The 21,380-nt window shown below is 49.4% G+C and overlaps 7 protein-coding genes across 7 annotated transcripts; 4 read left to right on the top strand and 3 right to left on the bottom strand.

Moving 5' to 3' along the window:
- Positions 1-3,177: 3,177 nt before the first annotated feature.
- On the top strand, positions 3,178-4,666 carry BKA55DRAFT_537423 (6-phosphofructo-2-kinase-domain-containing protein; the record flags this gene model as incomplete). Its single annotated transcript, XM_046189913.1, has 4 exons — positions 3,178-3,283; positions 3,344-3,933; positions 3,985-4,098; positions 4,148-4,666. 4 exons carry the CDS (start codon positions 3,178-3,180, stop codon positions 4,664-4,666), a joined length of 1,329 nt encoding a protein of 442 aa, XP_046052444.1.
- Positions 4,667-5,803: 1,137 nt separating this feature from the next.
- On the bottom strand, positions 5,804-7,179 carry BKA55DRAFT_592424 (uncharacterized protein; the record flags this gene model as incomplete). Its single annotated transcript, XM_046195390.1, has 5 exons — positions 5,804-6,266; positions 6,316-6,356; positions 6,410-6,774; positions 6,821-6,843; positions 6,914-7,179. 5 exons carry the CDS (start codon positions 7,177-7,179, stop codon positions 5,804-5,806), a joined length of 1,158 nt encoding a protein of 385 aa, XP_046052445.1.
- A 1,613-nt stretch (positions 7,180-8,792) lies between these two features.
- BKA55DRAFT_724946 (uncharacterized protein) lies at positions 8,793-9,715 on the top strand (the record flags this gene model as incomplete). The annotated part of the gene is made up of 2 exons (XM_046201095.1): positions 8,793-9,275; positions 9,341-9,715. 2 exons carry the CDS (start codon positions 8,793-8,795, stop codon positions 9,713-9,715), a joined length of 858 nt encoding a protein of 285 aa, XP_046052446.1.
- A 403-nt stretch (positions 9,716-10,118) lies between these two features.
- Positions 10,119-10,703, top strand: BKA55DRAFT_537426 (uncharacterized protein; the record flags this gene model as incomplete). The annotated part of the gene is made up of 1 exon (XM_046189914.1): positions 10,119-10,703. The coding sequence occupies one exon, from the start codon at positions 10,119-10,121 to the stop codon at positions 10,701-10,703; it is 585 nt and encodes a 194-aa protein (XP_046052447.1).
- Positions 10,704-11,944: 1,241 nt separating this feature from the next.
- Positions 11,945-14,839, bottom strand: BKA55DRAFT_305646 (LIM-domain binding protein-domain-containing protein). The gene is made up of 6 exons (XM_046185613.1): positions 14,315-14,839; positions 14,048-14,241; positions 13,300-13,986; positions 12,948-13,247; positions 12,583-12,897; positions 11,945-12,528 (listed from the first exon to the last, which is right to left on the bottom strand). Exons 1-6 carry the CDS (start codon positions 14,616-14,618, stop codon positions 12,046-12,048), a joined length of 2,283 nt encoding a protein of 760 aa, XP_046052448.1. The 5' UTR covers positions 14,619-14,839; the 3' UTR covers positions 11,945-12,045.
- A 2,813-nt stretch (positions 14,840-17,652) lies between these two features.
- BKA55DRAFT_563176 (HbrB-like-domain-containing protein) lies at positions 17,653-20,733 on the bottom strand. The gene has a single exon (XM_046192368.1). The coding sequence runs from the start codon at positions 20,522-20,524 to the stop codon at positions 17,981-17,983; it is 2,544 nt and encodes an 847-aa protein (XP_046052449.1). The 5' UTR covers positions 20,525-20,733; the 3' UTR covers positions 17,653-17,980.
- Positions 20,734-21,094: 361 nt separating this feature from the next.
- Positions 21,095-21,364, top strand: BKA55DRAFT_688031 (uncharacterized protein; the record flags this gene model as incomplete). Its single annotated transcript, XM_046199159.1, has 2 exons — positions 21,095-21,137; positions 21,186-21,364. 2 exons carry the CDS (start codon positions 21,095-21,097, stop codon positions 21,362-21,364), a joined length of 222 nt encoding a protein of 73 aa, XP_046052450.1.
- Between the last annotated feature and the right edge of the window lie 16 nt (positions 21,365-21,380).

Here is a 21,380-nt window from a genome sequence, read left to right on the forward strand (position 1 = left end):
TGCTGGCTTCTCCCTCCATGAATGGATAGTGAAGCTCTGCTCTGCCCGACGATTTTTATTGCCAAAATTGGACTTAGAATGATCTCCTTAACTTCATACTTCAGTTCTTGCAGTTTAAAAGGGTTGGATTAAAACGACACTTGGTGCGTGGTTCTCAAGCATTGGGGGTCTCCTCGATTGCCACTTATACAGCGTCATCTTGTGATGATGATATCAGTCAGCGCAAGATAAACTTCAGCTTCGATCTCGTTCGTTGCTTGCAGAATTGGCATGAACTTATGCATTTGACCCCAGGAATTTTTGCTCTCTGAACTGATCTCCGTGTAAGTCGATGTCAAAGCCAGACAACGGGTTAGCAAGACAACTTGGGATCTCTATTCTAGGTGACAAAAAGATTAAGCAAATTTAGGTATAAACTTAAGAGACTTTTAGACTAATTATTTTTGGTACCCTAGTTTACTGTCAGAAGTTTTCTTGCTCCCTGGGGGCCAGATTCTAAGTGAAATTCTCAGTGAAAAGATGCAAACACCATCGTGTATCTGTAGTGGAACGTGATTCGTCGTGTGATGCTAGGTGGGATGCTTATCGCGATAACCCGCAATGGAAGGTAGTTCGTGGTAGTTATTCTGCTGTTTCTAACTGTCATCCATCTTCACGTTTGCCTCCGTCGCAAGTCAAGCATTCGACTCCAGTCACAAGACTCGACATAAAAGGTATCCTGGACTGATACATCCCATCCTGTTTGGCTCAGATACTGGACCACCAGAGAAGAAGTCTCACCACTTCAACGTTTGTCATCGACGTCTGATATCACGGGCCGAAGCACAAGAACATTATGAGAGGCGTCGCAGCTGGACCTCCGTCACCTGTACGGACAAGGGGTCGTGCGAATACCTTTGCCTTTAGCAAGGTACGAGATAAACTATTTCTTTGATTCATTGTCGGCGTTCAAGCGAACGAATCCGATCCACCGAGTTTCGTTATCGTGAAGCCGCAAGGCGGTGTAAGGGCAGCACCACAACACAACATAAACCGCAAAACCAACTAAACCTGGGGTGAGGGGACCCCACGTCCGGAAAGTCTGGGAGCTTGGGGGAGAAGCATCTACCATCATATCACAACGTCAAATCGAATGGAAGACGGGTCAGAAGATGTATGACCCCATATATAACATGCGTTGAGAATGCAAGCATCGGCCGAGAATGTACCCCAGGAACCGGCACCTGGGGGATTTCCAAAAGCAATTTCCAGTCATGATATCGCAACAACACGATGCGACACAACACCAGTGGTGCCAATTCGGACAGACCCGGAGCCAGGAAAGGTCTCGTGGGCGGCACTGGTGGCGGTTCCTGCAGCAGACAGACAGGCCCAGACAAACAGTTCAACGTGAATTGAGGCTGACGGCCCGGGTAAGAGCACGGGACAAGAAGTGATGAGATTTGGATCTATCAATATCCACGCCAATTCAATGCCTGTCTACTGGAGCTAACTCAGTTCTGGGCTCGGCGTCTTGTCGGTGTCTGGGGTGAAATGCCTAAATTCACACAACCAGGGGGCAATATTTTCAATGGCTACAGCACATTTTCAACACCATCTTTCTGGGCTTTTGACGCCGAAGATTGCCCTTAAATGCCTGATATGTGGTCGCCGTCTCCGGGACTGGACCGGGAGGATCCGGAGGCAGGTCACCACGAGACAGCTGCAACGAGGGTTGAGCTAGCGGCTAGGTACAGGTCTACAGGTCTCTGGCAGCTCTGCGGCTTTCCTCCCCCACCATCTGATCGGCAAAGGGAAATGGAAATTTTACAGAGTGGAGGTTCCCCCGGTAAGAGGCCGGAAGGAGCATGATGAAGTCAGATTCAGGGGTGTTTCTGGAGCACCCGACCTTCTGTGCTCCTCTACAGGACCGTCTCCGAGTCACCTTACAGGGCGTCTCAACCGTCCCGGGGCCTCTACAGACACGCACGGCGTCCATCCGGGGAGGTTTGGCCCGCGACAGTGGATCAGAAACGCGGGCTTTAGCGGGGCAACGACGTAATCCCATTGGCCTGTCTCCATTCCATCGTCATTCATGATGGAGCCACGACCTTGAGAAAGACGATGCAAGCCGCATGCTCAACATGATTTTTTTTCTTTCGTGTCTGTGATGGAGCAAACTCGGTTACCCTGACTAAAGAATAATTATTTTCTTCTTGCTATTGAGCGGCGATAAGCTGTACCGTATCAATTGCGATACTCAGCTGGTTGGGTCCCTCTCTTAGCCTCAAATTCGACTCCATCTTCATCCCAAGCTACCTTACCTTACCTTACCTTAGCTACCTGCATACCCTTACCTTACTTCACCTTGGACTTCTGTCACTTGACCTCACTTATCCTCTTTGACCTCCTATCCCCTTGGACTATTCGCTACCCAGGCACGGCTTGCTACTCTGTAGAGCAACTAGTTAAAGTAGCTGCTGTCCATCCATCCCAATTCTTTTTCCTTTCATCCTTAGATCGCTCGCTATTCGACCCCTCATTCTATCCCCCACCTCATCCTCAAACAGCTTCTCCCCGAAGTCTTGCTTCCCTTGCCCCGGGTGCCTTTGCTGCAGATCGCATCAGATCCGTCTGATTCTTGCTCTTCTCGATCAGTTCAACTTTGGCGCTGCATATACGAAACGGACAGAGCTTCGACTGTTGAAGCAAGGTCCCCATACCAAAACTGCTTCTATTTCTTGCATCGAGCAAAGTTGCATTGAGGCCACTCAATTAGGGTCAATTTGGCGTGTCATCGACGTGAATCTACTCCGTTGGGAAGGAACATACCATCCATCTACGTGCCGTGGCTTCCTCATCTGATCCCAACTGGCTGGCTACCTTCGGATCTAGTCGTCGGAAAGAACTCATCCAGCTCTTTCCGTTCTCCTCACTCACACTTTAGTCTACCTCGGCTCATACGAGCACTATATTCTGACTTGTACATTCTATCATTCGTCTTCGATTAGACTGTCGTCATTTCAATCTCATCCTCCTCATTGTTTGATGTCTCTGCAGTATTGGAGCTTCATCAGATTTGATCAGTGCCTGGCCCTTGTTGCTCGCGAACCTTGATTGCTCTGCTCAGTAGCAGTCGCATCCAGTATACACCGCCCAACCAACTTACACCCCATTTGTCGCAAACCATCAGCCACGATGCCTTCTCGAACTAACGGTGTCGGCGTTCAGGCCGAAGATACCAGGATCTGTGTGGTCATGGTCGGTCTACCAGCCCGAGGCAAGAGTTATATTGCCCAAAGAGGTATGTTCTATCTCTATCTGCATCTGCATCATGCGCCATCGTGGCTGACCAACATCTCAGCCCAGCGATATCTTCAGTGGCTCTCCATCCCTGCACAGACTTTCAACGTTGGGAACTACCGACGCAATGACGCTCCCCAACCCACGGCCGATTTTTTCGATATCAACAACCCCGAAGGAGAACGCACCCGTCGTGCTGCCGCCGAGGCTGCTGTTGCCGACATGCTCGCCTGGTTTCGGTCTGGCGGTATTGTTGGTATTCTTGATGCTACCAATTCTACTCTGGAACGCCGCAAGTGGGTTCTGGAGGTCTGCAACGAAAACGGTATCGAGGTTCTCTTCGTCGAGAGCAAGTGTGACGACGAAGAGCTCATCATGGCCAATATCCGAGACGTCAAGACTACCAGCCCGGACTACCGTGGACAGGACCCTGAGACTGCCGCCCTTGATTTCCGTAACCGCATTCGCAACTACGAAAAGGTGTACTGCACCATTGACGCTGATGGCAAAGAATCTCACTTGACTTACCTCAAGATCATGGATGTGGGTAAGCAAGTCATTATCAGCCGTATACGAGATTATCTTCAAAGTCGCATTGTGTACTATCTCATGAATCTTCACATCCGTCCTCGTTCGGTTTGGCTATCAAGAGTAAGAACAATTACGTTGCGCGCTCAAATCAATCACTAACAATCTTTGTAGCACGGTGAATCCTTGTACAACATTGATGGAAGAATTGGCGGTGATACACTTCTCTCTCCTCGTGGTGAACAATATGCCAGAAAACTTCCTGAGCTCGTCCGAAAATCAGTTGGTGTAAGTTCAGCCTCACCTAAACATTATTCCCGTGGCTAACACCATCCAGGACGACCGACCACTCACAGTATGGACCTCAACTTTGCGACGTACTATTGCCACTTCTCGCTTCCTACCCCAGCACTATAACCAGCTCCAATGGAAGGCGCTCGATGAACTTGACTCTGGAGTATGTGATGGCTTGACCTACCAGGAGATCAAGGACCGATACCCTGAGGATTTTGCCGCCCGCGATGAAGACAAGTACAACTACCGCTATCGTGGTGGAGAGTCGTACCGCGATGTTGTCATCCGCCTTGAGCCCATCATCATGGAATTGGAGCGTAGTGAGGACATTCTTATCGTCACTCACCAAGCTGTGCTACGATGTGTGTATGCGTACTTCATGAAGAAGGACCAGTCTAAGAGCCCCTGGATGAACGTGCCTCTACACACTTTGATTAAACTTACCCCAGGAGCCTACGGTACCGAGGAAGTCCGTTATGAGGCCAATATTCCTGCTGTCAGCACCTGGAGAGGCAAGGGCAGCACCGCTAAGCACGAGAACCCAGCCCCTGGTGTCATGTAATACGATATACAGCATTGTCAAGTTTCACAAGGGTCCTACGACCTGTACTTGAGTATACGGCGAACATACGCCCAGTGGAAGACTCTTACGATTTGAAATGAGCGCGCATATGGAACAGATTAGGGATATGAGGACACGGCAAAGCATTTTGGAGGGGCATTCTGTGACTACTTGCTATGAAAAAGACAGCTCGTACGATATCCGCAGGAACTTAGGGTTCGGGAACAAAAACATACACGGCATAGTGTCACGAAAGACACAATGGTAGGGCTTTGGTACGGCTCTGTACAGGATCAACGGCGTTCTTTTGCTATTTGTCTGATAGCGGATCAGGCTGGATAATGACTAGCGTCTCTACAAAAGTGACAACAAAGCACATGACCATAACGAATTACAAACTCATGACGGCTAGATATGACAGCAATTGTGCCTTGCGTGAAATGAAGTTTAGCATTGCGAGTAGTTGAGGATAAATGTAAACTATTGTGACAATGCCTGACATGAGATGGCAGGTTCTATAATCCCTTATTTAGGGTGTTGTTGTGTCCCGGCCAAAAACTTAGTTTCCTTTTCACTGCTCTCACACTATCCAAGATTTCTGTTTCCAAAGCTCATATTTGGGACAATGATCTATGCAGTACAATAAATCGAGAGAATGACTGGGAGATGGAGATGCTGAGATCATGGATGAACATCATTTCCCCAACTGACAATTGCCAATCGATCGTTCAACAGCCGACCATCGTACGAAGTTTGTAGGTTCCTGCGCCGATTATGGCATCAGCGAGCACCTCCTCAACATCCCCAGCAATACCTCATCAGGCTCGCCGGGGTGGATACCGTGGAGAAGGACAGGGTGCGCCGGTAGTTGCTCAGTGGGGCCGATTTGTCTACCGACGCAAAGTGTTGGAGACTCATCGAAGCCAAATCGACCTCTCTCAGAGCCTCCATGGAAAAGGGGCCTTTCTTGTCCTTAAGTCTTTCTGAGCTGTGCGTATTGATATCCTCTGAATTCTCTGAAGACAAAGTGGGCGGTGTTCGCTCCAAACCTATCATGACCACCTGATTTGGCCTCGTAGGGCAGAATGCTCAGAGACATGGGGAAAATACTACTTTACGCGATTTTCCGTTATGACTTCAGTCATTATGATCGTGCGAGCTCTCATTCGATTGTCCTGTAGAGCTTGGCATGTTGTGTGAGGCGCAGTCTGTGCCAGTATTCGTGTCAGATTTCCAGACTTCCTGCTTTGGCTGATTTTCTTCGGTACTTTGCCGTTTCCTTGAAACTATCTTCTTGGTCAAGGAGGGAGTTTTTGATCGGGTTCCTCTGCGTCGCTTCTCTCTGCTGCGTGCGGTCTTTGACATCGGCCAAGAACGACGGAATCTTCCAGTAGTTGGCGCAGTCACACTGGGAGCTGGAGGTGCACTGTGACGAGATTGTAGTTGATGGAGGAATGTGTGGTTGGGATTGTCATGGCAAGTGCAGCGACAAGGTGCGAGGTTGGGCCCGGAGGCCTTGACAATCTTGGCAATGAGCTCAGCCATGGACAATTCGATATGAAGCTTGACGAGATATGCAAGCGGGTGAAACTCGACGTATCTGACACGATGATTAGAGCTAAAGAGCAATACACTGGAATGCAACATACAAAAAGGTATTCCGCAATGACATTGAGCCAATGATCAGGATCTATTGTAAAATGTCAGCCGGATGGTATAACATGTTTGGCAATTCAGACTTACATCCATCGAAATGGAAACGATTACCATCACCAGGTTGAAGCGATACAACACCACATACTTGGTCAAGCCATATGATATGAGGGATGAGCGGACAAGATAGACAAAGTAGAAGTTCAAAGCTAGGTCAATAACCGCGAAGATTCCTTTCTCGATTCTGTCCCAAACGTTGTTGATGTCGATATAGGTCTGGCTAATCTGCAGTCGAGCAGGGATCCAAATACAAAAGACTGAAATGTTGATAAGCGCCAAGATAGTGAAGATTCCCCATTTTAGTCGTCGAACGATGGTCGGCGAAACATGGAGGAGGGCGATTCGGTTGACAATGATTTGCATAATACAATGGATTTGAAATACCCAAAGGAGCACTACTGAGATTAGCCCGGGGATGCAACCTTGAGCCAGGTAACATACAGATGAAGAAGTATATCAAGAACCTAGAAGTGATTTTGGTCAATCATTGAACTTGAGGTCGTGAAAGATAGAGATTGAGCAATCAAGACTCACCCCGGGCGAATAGTTCCTCGAACGTAACCCCAGCCGAGACCTCCAATAATGGCGCTGGCGACCAATTCGAGCCATATTAAAACCATATAGGTCGTAATTCTTTGCGCGCGTTTCCATTGATGATAAGTTTGAATTCCCACACGAATGAGTCCAAAAATTGCCAGACACAGAGTCATGCCAAAGGCGATGCTGACAATGGCCCAGTCTGAGCAACTTGGCTCATGGTATTCGAACCATGGTGGAATAAGCAATCCGCCCCCCTTCATTGTATCATGGCTGCCGGGCTGATCAGAGGTGAGAGATTGGAGATTGGTGAGTGGTGTACAAGACTGAACACCAGTTAGAAAACGTTGAGTCGGTCTCGAGATATTGTAGCAAGGTTCTCAACTTGTCTAAGCCACAAGACCGAGGTCGAAATCAATATTGGGTGCAACAAAATGGTTGTAAGAAGCAAAACACGATCCCCGCGCCACCGAGTCTTCGATGTCCGTATCAGAGCATTTCGACACAACACGGCAAGCTGTGATTTTGTCGAGGAGGCGGGTTAAGCGGAACAGAAGGGCCGGTGCAATGCACGCTGTAATGGTAGCGTCTCTCAGAGGCTGATCCCAGACTAACGACTGGACGTTGAGGACGTGGCGCTCCTGTTGTGGAAGTCCGATGGCCCGGGTGTGGAGGGTTAGTAACTTTTAATATCACCTGCCGAGCGGTGTTTGACGGTGAAGGGGATATTGATTGTCACCGCTTAGGTTGAGCTTTTCTTTTCTGTAGGGATAGAGCCCAGCTCCAAAGCCGCAGGGAGGATGGAGGGCCCTTTTGTCCATTGACTAGTCCACGGCATTGTAATTGCCGAGACATCTTCTTAAGCGCATTCGTGACATTTGAACCAGTGATTTCCTAGCCACTGGCGTCCTGTTATGTCATTATCCTTATCCGCTCCACAGCAATGGAACAGTAACAGCTCTAACGCTGCTCAAATTGGTGGATGATAGCCTCGCCAAAATAGCAAGCGATCGATTGAGTTTATCGGGCCGGGGGGACTTGGTTGGTGAGGAGAAAGCCAAGCCAAGCCAAGGCGATGCACGAAGCCCCGTCGATCTTAGTGTGATATGATACGTCAGAGGCAGCTCCCAGGATCTATCTCTGCCGTCATGCAATTGCCGAATCTAGAACTGACAATCAAAGCGTTTTGCGCTAGGCCAATGTTTATTAAACAAGGGAGAGTGGTTGGTTGGTTGGTTGGAGGATGAAGAATTTGATATTGGATATGCAATTCTTTCAAGGGAGAAGTTAATTTTCGATGTTGACCATTTGGGTAGGAGCCGGTCTCTGTCAGTTGTTGAAACACAGAGTAGGCGCGAATAGTGGTGCTTCCACATGACCAGTTTGCATCTTATCATGTTCGCTTATAAGGTGCCTGTATCAGTTGAAAAATTTGGGAAAGTTGATATTTATAGATACTATACAGGATGCATTGTTATTGTGTCTTACTCATTAGCTAGCGATCTAAGTCCTAATAGCTTCGTCTACCTGTCTAACGCAATCATCTCGACAACTTGCCCTTGAGGGTGATACGTCAAACAAACCATCTACCCATGCAAAGGTTATGAAAAAGAACCAGGACAACAGTGGCGAGGCCCATTAGTGCAGTTAATCACGAGATAGACCCAGCTGAATAAGATCTATCCACAAAGGCTGAACAGTGTATAGTTGCCAAATAGTGTCGTGAGTGACACCAAGCATATCATGACGAACCCAATTTGACCACCGTGATTAAACGGCCCAGCGTCGTACCAGTTCGTGTATTTAAGGTAGATAGTTCTACCATGAACTATGCGGTCTTCTTTGTCAACCTTCATTACCTCAAAGCTCAACAACGATGGCGTTCTACTTCCAACCTCCAGTCTTTGGGAACTACGTCCTCCCAATAGTTCCCATGAATGTACCTACGACAGTGGTTGTTCCAGCACAAGCCACAATAGCACCTGTTCAACTAGTCCCAGTGTATCGACCTGTCTTTTCTTCACCCATCAGGATCAAAGTCATATACCACCGTGCAGGAACTGTTCTCGCCTCCAACGATGCCCACTACAACTACCTTCCACCTCGAGAAACAGTGCTAGGAAACTTATCTTGGTGGTCTGGACAGCATGGACTTGGAGACAAAGCGTACATCCGGCGATGTACTTTGTATCTTACGAGAAGCAACTTCTCGACCCTTACCATCAATCCACGAGATGGGCCTATTTCACCACCAGATCTTGTGAAGAAGGTGTCATTTGGCGATATGACAGCCCTGGATTTTCAGACAATGATGATGGATACAGTAACGAATAATTATGGAGCCTTTATCTTGGTCGATGTAAGTACATCGACTAGAAGGAAGTGGTTGGGGAGAAAAGGGAGGTAGCTAATAGAAGTCTCTAGCATGGTTATGTGCCTATTAAGATCCTGGCGCAACAAACCGATAACGACCAGAGTACTCCCCCGAGCGGAAGTTCAAATGACACCACTGACAACAAACAGAGTAACTCGACCAACACTCAGCCTGATGTTGCTGTTGTTCGTCAACCTTCACCACCGCCAGCCTCTTCGATCAACACCAACGTGCCTGAACCTTCGAACACAGGAGATACTACTACCATCCCTGAGCCAACAGCGCCTGATAGTACAGATACAGTTGCATCAACAAGTAATATTACTCCAGCGGGAACTGGTTCTGAGCCTGGACCTAAGCTCCCTAAAGTTGCAAGCGTGGAGCCTGATAACACTGAAGAAGAAGGGGGCGTTGCAAGCGGTTAAGCAGTGACTACCTAGGTATTAGAAACTTCTCATTCTAGCATCTTCTGATATCATTAATAAGATCTGAAAATCTTCAAGCAAATGGAGCCTCTCAATCTGTAACTGTGATCGTGTGTCGTTCGTAGGCATATCAGCCAAGTCGTCACTGTCAGCCCCTGGCCAACTCACAATCGCGCCAACACGCGCTCTACTCGGCGCGCTGATCAAAAGCAAAGCATCTATCTCACTGAATGAGAGCTGAGTTTCAGGCGCAGTAGTTATAACACAACCCCTCACTTCAATAACATCTCAAGTGGCCTGAAATACATACAACACCTCCTCTTCCTCAGCGTTCTCATCATCATTACATTCGCCTCATCTCACTGTTTCCTTCAAACTCTCGAGATCAGAGAAATTAAGCGTCATGGATTTGTTCATCACTGCCCAAGAGCCCTTTGCGCATCATCCACTCAAGGCCAAAACCTTCCCTTCAGCTCCGAGCGGCACAGCCGACAAAATCTCAGTCGATGCAAGACCTCTTGCGCCTCTCCCGCCAGTTTCAAAGCTCGAGTTTGATCTCATTGTTCATGATCCCTGCCATGACAGCACTCTCACTGGCTCGTGGGACCCTCTCCCAACGCCTCTGAGCATTCCTCTCAATACCTCCAGAGTTCATCTCCTCAACCTTCTCCGGGAACAGCTCCCTGTCGTCGAAGCATCCAACAAGAATCGTCTCAGTCGCCATGTTCGCCGTCCCAAGCTCGTCTCTGCTACGCTGTACTGGACCTACGGCGGCAAGATTTACCCGCTTGGACCTAGCGACAAGGAGTGGCACTATCGTGACCTTGTGACTAAGACAGACATTATGGCTCGCTCTGAGCTCGAGTGGTTTCTTCTCAAGGAGATGATGGCTTCATCTAGAGGTGCACTCAAGTGCTACATCTCTGTTCGTGGTGAGCACCTCCCAACCAAGAAGACTTCTGGCTGGTGGTTCAGAAACAGTGCCTGAGAGCACACACTCCAGTATGTTCACTCATGTCCGTCTTCATCCAAGCTGTAGTGAGTACTGACTCGGTAAAAGGACAGTGACACCAACGGCATTATGATGAATCTGAACGACTGGCGAGGTACACTTTGGGGGCAAGGAACATTTGTTGGAACTTGATGTATGCAGTAAGCGCAAGAATATTCTACGGAAAGGAACTAAACTAGTATCAAAACCACGCATTCAAATGTATCAATAACATCATCTCAGTTGCTCATCGAATTGCTAGTTTTTTCGTATATTGCTGTCTCATCACGATCGGTAAAAATATGAATAGAACAGGCCCAGTAAAGGACAAGATTTCTCAGTGGCCAGTGTCCGGAAAGATTGGTTCATGTCAGATTACTGTGAATCACTTCTGTTTCTTATAATATTGGTTCTTGGGTTGTACTCTATGTCACAGTGAACCTCTGCCCGAGCTGATGCTTTATCACAAACACTCATTAAGTAGCATAATCATCAACACTAAGATAAAACAAAGACCGAGACAGACAATTCAAATTAACATCGTAAAGACCAAACTCCATAGTTAGCCTAGGTATAATCTGAATAAACCCATGATCCTCGCGCCACCAGACTGCTCATAAGTCAACAGAACGCAACGCAACACGGCACAACCACAGCTCCTCTCTCCCATATTTTCGGTCTTTAACTCTTAGATTAACGCGAAATTTGGTGCAACAGTATGCTCGACCAAGCCCCCAGTGTCTCCGAACTCCCCCCTCCGTATACACCTAGTTGCTTGCTGAGCGTCCTTTTCAGATAAGTAAACAAGGTAAAAGCAAATGCACATGACAAAAACAAGTAAGGGTAGCCAGGACTTTCGACGCCAGCCTGTGCCCCAAGTCCCTGTAGTCGTACAAGCGTGGGTAAGTTCAACCACGTTACCCAAATTAATCCCCTGATCTCCCCTTTCGCCTCTATTGTTGGTTTCGATGCTCCAGAAACAGGCCCATGACGATGTCGTTTACTATCATTATGTGCATGTTCCAACATGCGTGGGTCTCGCCATCCGTGTCTCTGAGTCTCCAGTTCACTGCTCCGATAAAGGTGACTGAGCAGTGAAAAGTGTGCTCTAAGAAGGGGCCTCCCAAGAGCATCCATTATGCATTGACAAACATAGCCAAGGATGTATGTGTGTGGAATTACACGCCGTTCAAAATGCCTTCATTCTGTCACAACAAGATATCTTCCCGATAGACAGGCCTATAGCAAACCCAAATACGAAGTGACGCCACCATGCAAAGTGATGCTGAATAAAACACGCAAAGATCTGGCTATTCGAGACAATGAAGCAAACCACTCCTTACTGGGCCGGCGGGTTCCCCTTGAGACGCTTTGGCATCCTTGGTGTAGGTGGTTTGGCGTTGCGTGGCATTCCATTAGCGGCAGGTGTAGGGGCTCCAGATCCATCCTCCTCTTTCACTGCTGATGGCCGTCGGCGCTTGTTGGAGGCGGGGGATGTGTTTGCACTGGGACCGCTAGAGCCAGTGCCCTGTTGGCTTTGCTGCATCTGCATCCCGGGGGCTTGCATGTGTCCAGGTGCTGGGCTGCCCATGTGTGGTGATCCGGGGAGGTTCATATGAGCCGCTGCTGGGCTTGCACCCATGGGAAATTGTCCGAAGCTAGGTGTGCGGGCCCCGGGGGGCATTTGTTGGCCGTTCATGTTGGGTGGAACTCCGTTGATATGTGTCGAGACGTACTGTTCGAGGGCTTGGTACGGGCCAAGGCCGGGGTTCGAATGGTAAAATTGGAATAATGGGTTCATCTGTCCCATCACTTCAACAATCTGGACATTATTCATTAGCGTCGCTCTTACTTACGCTGAGTGAGCTGTCCCTACCTCGAGAAACTGGAAGACAGCTTCCGTCACACCCTTGCTGTTGACAGCCGAGTCTGGCAGGTCGACCAGGACCTCGGGTGGCTGGGTTTGAGGTGACTTCAACTGTCGACCCTTGCCCTTCTTAGACAATTCGGGTGATTTACCATCCTGTGAGTTAGTCTTGTGCCATTCCTTCATCCACATGTGGGCGGGCTTCGCGGCATCAATGACCTGTTTTCGTGAGATGAATTCGTCATGACTCGTGGTGAGGAACTCGAAAAGTTCGATCTTTTGTTCAGCGTCGAACTGGGCTCGGAGGGTACCGCTCGCGACCAACTATCACCGCGTTAGTAACGTATTGACTCAGACCAACCAGAATGTCTTACGTGAGATCCAGTCTCGAACCAATAAACAAGACTGGCCTTCGAGTTCTCGATGCAGTGACAGTCACCAGGAAGAGGTCGATCTGTCACACCCTTGTCCATGATCAACTGCATGTTCTTTACGCCACTGCCGAAATGAGTGTGAAAGTATCGAGCAATAGCGGGATAAGCAATTTCATATTGCTTGTCGGTCGTATCTTCGGCGTCGGTGATATGTAATGAATGACGGAAGACACCGTTTGGTGAGAAGAAGCGCATCACAAAGCCGTTCCAGTAGGAGAGGTCATCTCGGCCTTTGGAACCCTGTAGATGTCTGTTAGCTTGTCGTAAAGGACTGTATCATGGCATGTCTTACGGGAAAGCCACTCAAGTGTTCGCTGAATTGCATCAGCTTTAGTAAGCACTGGCCCTTCATGCTATCTCGTCGCTGCTGCTGAAGAATTTGGCTTTGTATTGCGAGTTGCTGTGCGGTAGTGGCGCTCATCTGATGCTGTTGAGGCTGAGCTTGTGGCTGCGGTTGTGCCTGTGCCTGGGGCTGAGGCTGCGGTTGAGCTTGTGGTTGAGCAGGAGTTTGTGGTACCTGCGGTTGACTCTGTCCAGGTGGAAGCTGGGTTGGCTGAGCAGGAGTTGAGCTAGGCGTCTGGGCTGGTGTTTGAGGTCCGGTAGGAGCGGGTGTACCAGCCTGCGATGATTGCTGAGGGGTGTGTTGAGGCTGTTGCTGGCCAGGCTGCTGTTGCTGCTGTTGTGGTTGGGGTTGAGGTTGAGGTTGTCCCTGAGGTTGTTGGCCCTGCTGGTTGGCCATCTGATTTTGAAGAGCGAGCTGATTTTGCTGCATAGCTTGCATGCTCTGAGCGTTCATCGGCATTGGTTGGCCTGGATTAGGCCCAGCTTGCATTTGCTGAGCATGGGCAGCCTGTTGTTGCTGCTGTTGCTGTTGCTGTTGTTGATGTTGCTGCTGTTGCTGTTGCTGTTGTTGATGTTGCTGCTGCTGTTGTTGTTGCAGAGCAAGCTGCTGGGCCATAATCGCTTGGGCTTGTGGATGCTGTCCCTGATTTGTTAGCTGAGAAGAACACGAATGGCAGCTGGGGTATCAATTGACTTACCGGAGCCAGACCTCTTCTAAGTTGATGGAGCTGTTGAGGGTTGAGCTGGCTAAATTGGGCCATGTTCATGGGAATACCGCCACCCTGCATGTTGGCTTGGAAGGCTTGTTGAGCCATGAGTTGTCGCGCTTGTTGTTGCTGAAGTAGATGTTGCTGCTGCTGTCGCATCGCAGCCATCGCTTGCGGATTACCAACTGTGAATGAGCCAATTAGCGCGTGCGCAGAGACAGGGGATGTCGAGGACAGTGCCAGTAGGGTATTACATACAATGTTGTTGCTGGAGCTGCTGCTGAAGCATTTGCTGCTGCGCGGTGGGATTGAGGTGCTGCAAAGCATGAGCATTTGGGTTCGCACCCGGCGGCATACCGCCCATGAGGGCAGGGTTTACTTGTGCTCCGGGAGCAGAGACCATAGGTCCTCCGAATTGATGAGGCATTCCACCACCAGGAGCGCCTTGCTGGCCTGGGTTGTGAGGCATGCCACCAGGTCCCATAGGATGACCGGCGACACCTGGATGCCCCATGCCAGCAGGATGCCCAGAGAAATTTGGGCCCATACTTGTTGCCATCATGACTAAGTTATCGGGTCGATTATCCACGGCGTGGATATCGACGATCGCGTTGAAATACTATCGCATACGTTGAACAATGGGAATGAAGTAACGTTGCCAGACGACGCGAACGGGTGCGCGAAAGACGATTGTCGGATACTCGAAGTGGCTGAGGATGTCTATAATAGGTATTTCGCGTGTCGCGACGAGGGCAGGACTGGGTGCACGGTACAATAGCGATCGTGACGGAAACCAAAAAGGACAAGGAGATATAGAACAAAGTGCGACTATTGAGTTTTTCGCTGTGAAATCGTAGAGCGTCGAGGCGATAAAAACAGTCAAGGCATCGGCGAGGGTAAGAGATAATTATTTGGTGGTGTGGTTTCGCGCTGCGAATGCGGACAAGAGAGAGAGAACAAGACCGACGGGGGGGGAGAGGAGGTCGTGGGCGAATAAGGCGGCGATGGGGCGAGTGGCACGTCACGAGATTCCAAAGGCCGGGACCAACGAAGAGGTCGATAGAAGTAACCTACGGGACGGCCTGGAAAAAGTGAGGCCCAAAAAGAGCGCAAATCGAGATGTTGAGAAAGAAATTGGTAGTTTTGTCAAACGACGGGGACCCAGGAGAAGGCAATGCGAAGACACGGGAGCGATGCCACAAAGAGGGTTGATCCGCTTTCAGTACGGGGACGGGGAGAAAGAATGGGAGTCGCAAGGACGGGGACTGGGCCGTGGTTGAGTGGGCGGCTGGGCTGGGCTGGGTAGTGTCTCCCGCGGGTGCGATTAGGTTCAGTAAGGTACGGTTCGGTACGGTACAAAACTGTACAGCAGATACTGTCGTCTGCTCAGGCTGGGCTGTCTCTGCTAATGGCCTGGTCGGGCTGGGCTTTGATAATGCGACGGCGGACCCGGTACTCAGGTACGCACGTTGAGCTGACTGACAGGAAAAGTAGAGGGCGCACGCAAGATACCAGGGTTGAAATCTGACGTGACGGGGGTGGTTGGTGAACCTCAGATTCAGCCAGGCTGAATGTTGGTCGAGAATAAGAAGGAAGAGAAGAAGGAGAAAAGAAGTGGGAGGAGTTGGCAGACACTCGAGTAAAGGAAGGGTACTGCTGGTGGTTGTCCAGTTGCAGTCTACCTAATAAGAGGGAGCCTGTGGACTAGACGGAACCATGGAAGCAAGGCAAAGCAAGCGGATGTCGAACCAAGGCGTGGACTGTCGGTATAAGACAAGAGAGTGTGAGTTCGACTAAGTAGATCTCAGATCCCGTTGGTTTGTCTGCGATTGTCCTCTCAGACAAGAGATCTCAGGGCGACAGTGACTGCGTCGAGGTACATTCGAAGCCGATAGAGATTCGATAATGATCGACGGGCTTGCTCTTACAGACCAGGGGAGAGATCTCACTCAACTCGTTCGTTCTCTGTCACAATCTCTGGGTCGTAGACTTTTGGGGGAGCCCTTTGACCTTTGCGTCTGGCAGAGTTGGGCGGGTGGGGTCATATGGCTGTAGAGATGGCTCTGATTCGTTGAGTACCACGAAGTGGATAAACTTGTCGGCGGATTCGGACCAGGGCCCCGAGATAAGAGTGGATGCTTATGCATTTATTGAAGTATGAGACTTGTGCGGATCCGGCATTGACGAAACAAAGCAACCAATAAAGGCCACAAGTCTGACGGCTGCTGGTCCCCTTAATTTGTCTCCAATAAGCCTCCGAATGAGCTACTCGATAGAAAAATATTATACGTAAAACTTGAAATAAACCCCCCCTTATAGCGAATCTCTCTTGAATCCCTGACGACACGCGAAGGTCCCTAGAACCGGGATGTCCCAATCTCAACCTGCGGGCCGGTATTCAATGATCTTCAACCGCGTTGTGTTGGCTGCGGCTGTTCCTCCAAATGCAAAAAAAATTGTGAGCGATCAAATTTGCAATTCAGAAAAAGCAATACTGAGGACGCACATTTTTCGACGGAAAAGTTGGCAGAATCTCACAGAATCATGACGAGAGAACGCTAACGACCTCATTAGCCTATTTATTCTAAGACAGACAATCAATTACCCATCCATCACAGGTGGAGGACAAGACAAATTGCTTCATGCATCTATCGCGATGTCGAAGCGGGCCTTGAACTGGCTTCCGCCGCTAGGGCAAAAGAGGGTAAGATGCCGGTCACGTGCAAGATGCACAGTGCTGCGCAAACGACAAATTTTCTTGCACTGTCTTTCAATATCTTCTCTCGATGCGGCTCCCAATTTTCTTTCTTCAAGCTTCAAACCTTCTCAACAACAACAAACCGCCTCTGCCTCCCTCTTCACACGAGCACAACGCGCGAGATCGCACGACGACTGTCTTCCTGGAGCAGCTGTTTTGATTTTGAACGGATTCGCTTGAGCGATTCGCCGATGTGTTGGTTGTGCTGGATGTTTGCTTTTGGCGGTTTGTTTGGCTAGCAAATTTTCTCTGCAGCCTCACGATCACCCTGCATGTGAATGGTAAGAATCACCACTCCCTCACTTCTGCCTCGCAGCACTCCCTCCCCCCTCTGAATGATGACACTTGTTACAAGTCTTCTTTTCCCAACTGAATCGACCATGAAGAAATTCTGTCTGTTCGGGCCCTAGGCCTGTTACTTGCCAGTATCAACGTCTGACTTCACAAACCAATATCAGCTTTTCTAGCACGCGCATTGCTTTCCAGCCTTGCTAACATCGCTGTTACAGATTTGAAGAACTTGTTACTACCATACGACTAACTCAACAGCTTCACGAAGCTTCCTGAGAACTAACGTAAGTTTGCAAATAACTATTTCACACACCAACCATTCCCGTTTTGCATGATGAAAATTTCCTCTTAATTCGCAGTTTCCACTCGAGTCCCGATCGAGCCTTTTCTGGGACAGATGAGGGTTTATTCTTCCTTGGATGTCTGATCAAACACCATTCTTCACGTTTTGCTATCGACTGCTTTTATATGTGTCATGAAGCTAACTGTCAAAAAGTTCTAGATACCATGGAGACCACTCCACCTCTCAAATTTGATAGCAAAATTGAATGTTTTGATTACAATATTTTTTCTTGCCTTGATCTCTGTGATGTTGCTCGGAAACCATTTCTTCTTAACCCGTACGTAAATGCTTGTAGTATCATGACAACCTAAAATCATGAGAGTGGTAAGCGTAAGACACAGCCTACCTAGTCACATTCCTCGACGGCGCGACCATATTGTGCGCTGATAGATACGTGGTAGTGGATCCTCATTTAACATCCTCTCTGAAATTTCATATCGTTAAGGCTGTGTCCTCAGCTCTTTAGATGTTGGTTCATACATTGTAGTACATTGCTCATCACCATACCAGGCGTCAACTTGTGCATAAGCTGCTAGACACGAACTTCATCTCTCATATCGTCCCTTCTCACCCTACCGCCTACCATGCCTCTCCTGTTTCTTCCCGTCCTTCCTCTGCCAAGCCAGTTAAGCTTCAACATCTTACACAGCTCTACGACCCTTTCGTTGCCTTCAGCACCTGCATCACCCGCCGACACGCCCGATAGAACACTCATACACTGCAACATCCGACCAACCATCTCAGTGATGTGCTTGGAGTCCTCGACATTCTGCTCACGTTCTCGTAGGCTGCCCAGAGAAGGCGGTGGTGGGATTCCGCCACCAGACGGCGTGAAAGGTCGTAGACCACCATCACTACCATGACTGCCGAAGCTGACGTTGCTGATGGCACGGCTACGACCGCCTGCCGATCCTTCACCGAGAAGGGTTGTGCTCGTAGAATTGTAGGAAGCATTAGACGGGTCAAGAGACATAGCTGTGCCGGGCCGGCCGAAAGATTCAGAAGGGGAGGTGGACAGTGATGCTTCCGGGGGAGAAGACATGGCCATACTTGCAAGTGACGATGGCAGAAACTCAAGAGATAGTCGCGAGAATATTGTCTTGAGTGTCTCGTATCGCGGTAGAATGACAGTATCTCTGTAAGCGATGAGAACCAGCCTCCTGACATCGAGAACTGCTGGTGCCGGTGCTACACGAGCTGGTCTCTCTGAAGTAGATGCGGACGCTATAGCTCCGCCCCAGAAGTCGCGTGCCTGCTCTCCAGTCATAAGCGTACCACACCCTGACACCTCCATATCGAGTGGGAGGAAGACGGCTTGCATATATGGCAGTATAGAAGTAAAAGTAAACATCCAGAGCTCAACTAGGGTTGGGATGAATCGGTCTTCTGGGGTCTGTCGTAACGTTCGGTCGAGTGACAAGAACCCTGTGTGTAAAAGTTCTCGAAGATCCTCCAACATGGTATTTGGTGAGCGTCTATGCATGCACCACTGTATATGCATCTGTACAACTCGGTTAAAGTCTTCTACGGGAAGACGCAGATCTTCCCCTTCAAATATGGCCAATAGCTTTGCCTTCAGGTACGGCCACGCATCGTCCAGCGACATGTGGTTGTGAAGGCCAAGCTTTCCAGGGTCAACAGGGTCATACATTGTCGACTGCTGGGACAGAGACGGTAGACTACTGGGTCCTGGCCATTCGCTCTGCAGATTGAAACTTGACTCGCTCTCCAGGCGACTATCAGATCGTTCACCCAGTTTCTTATCCTTCTTGGCCTTAGCAAAAGTAGAGGAGTTGGGGCCAGGGCTCGGAGGAATATTGAAGTTATATAAAGGATTTGGCGCATTGGGATCTGTTGGTAACGAATTGCTGGCAGCTGATGATAGCGGGAGATGATATTCATCCTTGAGTTTGTGCTTTTGCCGTGAAAGGAAGTGGTGCTTCTTTTCCTTCTCTTTGCCTTTTTCCTTATCCCTTTCTCTGTCCTCGGTAGGTGTTTCAATAGGCCGAATCGTGGCTGAAGACGAGTTGGTAAGGTTGTATATGGACTGACTGCTCGAGTCAACGAGACTATTTGTACTGAAGTTACCGCGCTGAAGGGCTGATAGAGCCGAGCCAATCTTTCCTGGACTTGGCAAAGGCTTTTCCTTCGCCTCACCTTTTGTGCTAATCTTGCCTGGGCGGGAGAATAGCTTGACCTTTGGCTTCTCTGGCTTATACGGCTTCTCAGACGCAGGGGGTGGAGGCGGCGGTTGCGAATATGGCTGAGGCGACGCTCTCGGGGAGTTGTGACCAGATCGAGGAAATACGACATTGGCGGCAGCTGTGGCAGCAGAAGAGTGAGGCCCGCCAAGTCGATCACCATGTCCTCCATGGTTCCCAAACCCAGTGTCCCGCGGCGCACTCGCCTCCGTCAAGCTCAGCATAGGGGGGCTCGTAGGCCCCTTACTTCCGCTTCCGCGACGTACTCCATCATTTTGATCGCCAGGGAAAGGCACTGTCTGCGACCTCTGGCGCGAATGATTCTGGTGCGACATGACAGCTGCCTGCGCTGCAATCTGGCTTGCCGACAAGTTGACATTGGAGGCTGTGGCGGCAGCTGCAGCAGCCGCTGCCGCTGACGCAGAAGCGGTCGATATATTATGGTGAGACATTCCGAGGTGTGAGGAAAGATTCGATGTACTCATAGATGGTAGCGTAGGTTCGAATGAGCCCTGTGTCGCTGAATGTTTGCGTGCATGGCCCTTGACAAGCGTCGCTGGTGATCCCTGGGTAACAGACCGTGCGTTCGCCGGCCTTGAAAAGTTGTGATGTCCTAAGCTCGCAGTACTAGAGTTTCCATGGGTTGTGAATTGGGCATATATCGGGGTCGCAGGGGATGATGGTTGTGGTTGAGGTGGCGGTCGCGACTTAGGTATTGTGATAGACGGTCGAGGTGTCTCATCCTCGTCGTCTGAGGTCTCTACTCGGCGCAGAGCAGGTCTTGAGGATGTCGAAAGCTGCGAGGGTTGGGCGGATGAGCTCGATAGAGGAGCGAAGCTGCCGGGGCCGCGGGGTTGAGAGCGTGAGGGTTGCATTGTTGTTTTATGCGGCTCCTGGGCCGTTGTTACATCTTGAGACCCAAAGAGATGCGAGCCCGGATCGACAGGGTCCTAAGTAGGAAAGGTGTTTGGGGTTTGTTTCGGCGTTTCTGAGATTCGGTGAGGGTCGGTCGCTTCCTCTCAACGGGAATGACAGAGTAGTTATCAGGAGTTCTTATCAATGTTAAGCTGATGTGGAGGAATGCGCATGAACTAATAGCTTAACCTGGAGTAGTCCAGATTATCATTCAGTAAGCCACTTCGCTGACTAACCTGGCTCTTAGAACGGGATTAAATCTCGAATCCCATTTATTGCAAACATATATTAAGGTGAGGTCGTGTAAACATATATGATTGTAAATACCTCTAGTAGCTATATGTGGAATTGTATATTATTGACCTTGTTTCGTGATGGAAATTATTCCATCATAGCTCACCCTATATCTCCATTGACAAGAACAATTGCAAGTATTGGATGTGGGGTTATGAATAACCCCACGTCAAAACACCACATCCAAGCCTAGACCTCGACCTTCTTCCAACTCCAAACATAACCATATCCTCAAAATGTCGCAACCAACTCTCACCGCAGACTACACTTCCCCAGAGAGTGAACCGTTCAAGGTTTCCCATACACTTCCAGCTATGTCATCTACAGCTTCCACGGCCGACAAGTCGTCATACCTCAAGACTCTGCGCGCCTCTGTCGCTAATACCCAAGCCACTATCAACCAAGAGCTCACAGCGCGAATGGAGCAGGACAAGGCGAGGGATGCCGCGGCTGAGGCTAAAGAGGAGGAGAACTATGGCGAGGAGGTGCAGGAAGAGGAGGATTGAGGGAACCATATCCTCA

This window comes from Fusarium redolens (assembly GCF_020744475.1).
Source record: "Fusarium redolens strain MPI-CAGE-AT-0023 chromosome Unknown BKA55scaffold_5, whole genome shotgun sequence".
NCBI classification, from domain to species: Eukaryota; Fungi; Ascomycota; class Sordariomycetes; order Hypocreales; family Nectriaceae; genus Fusarium; species Fusarium redolens.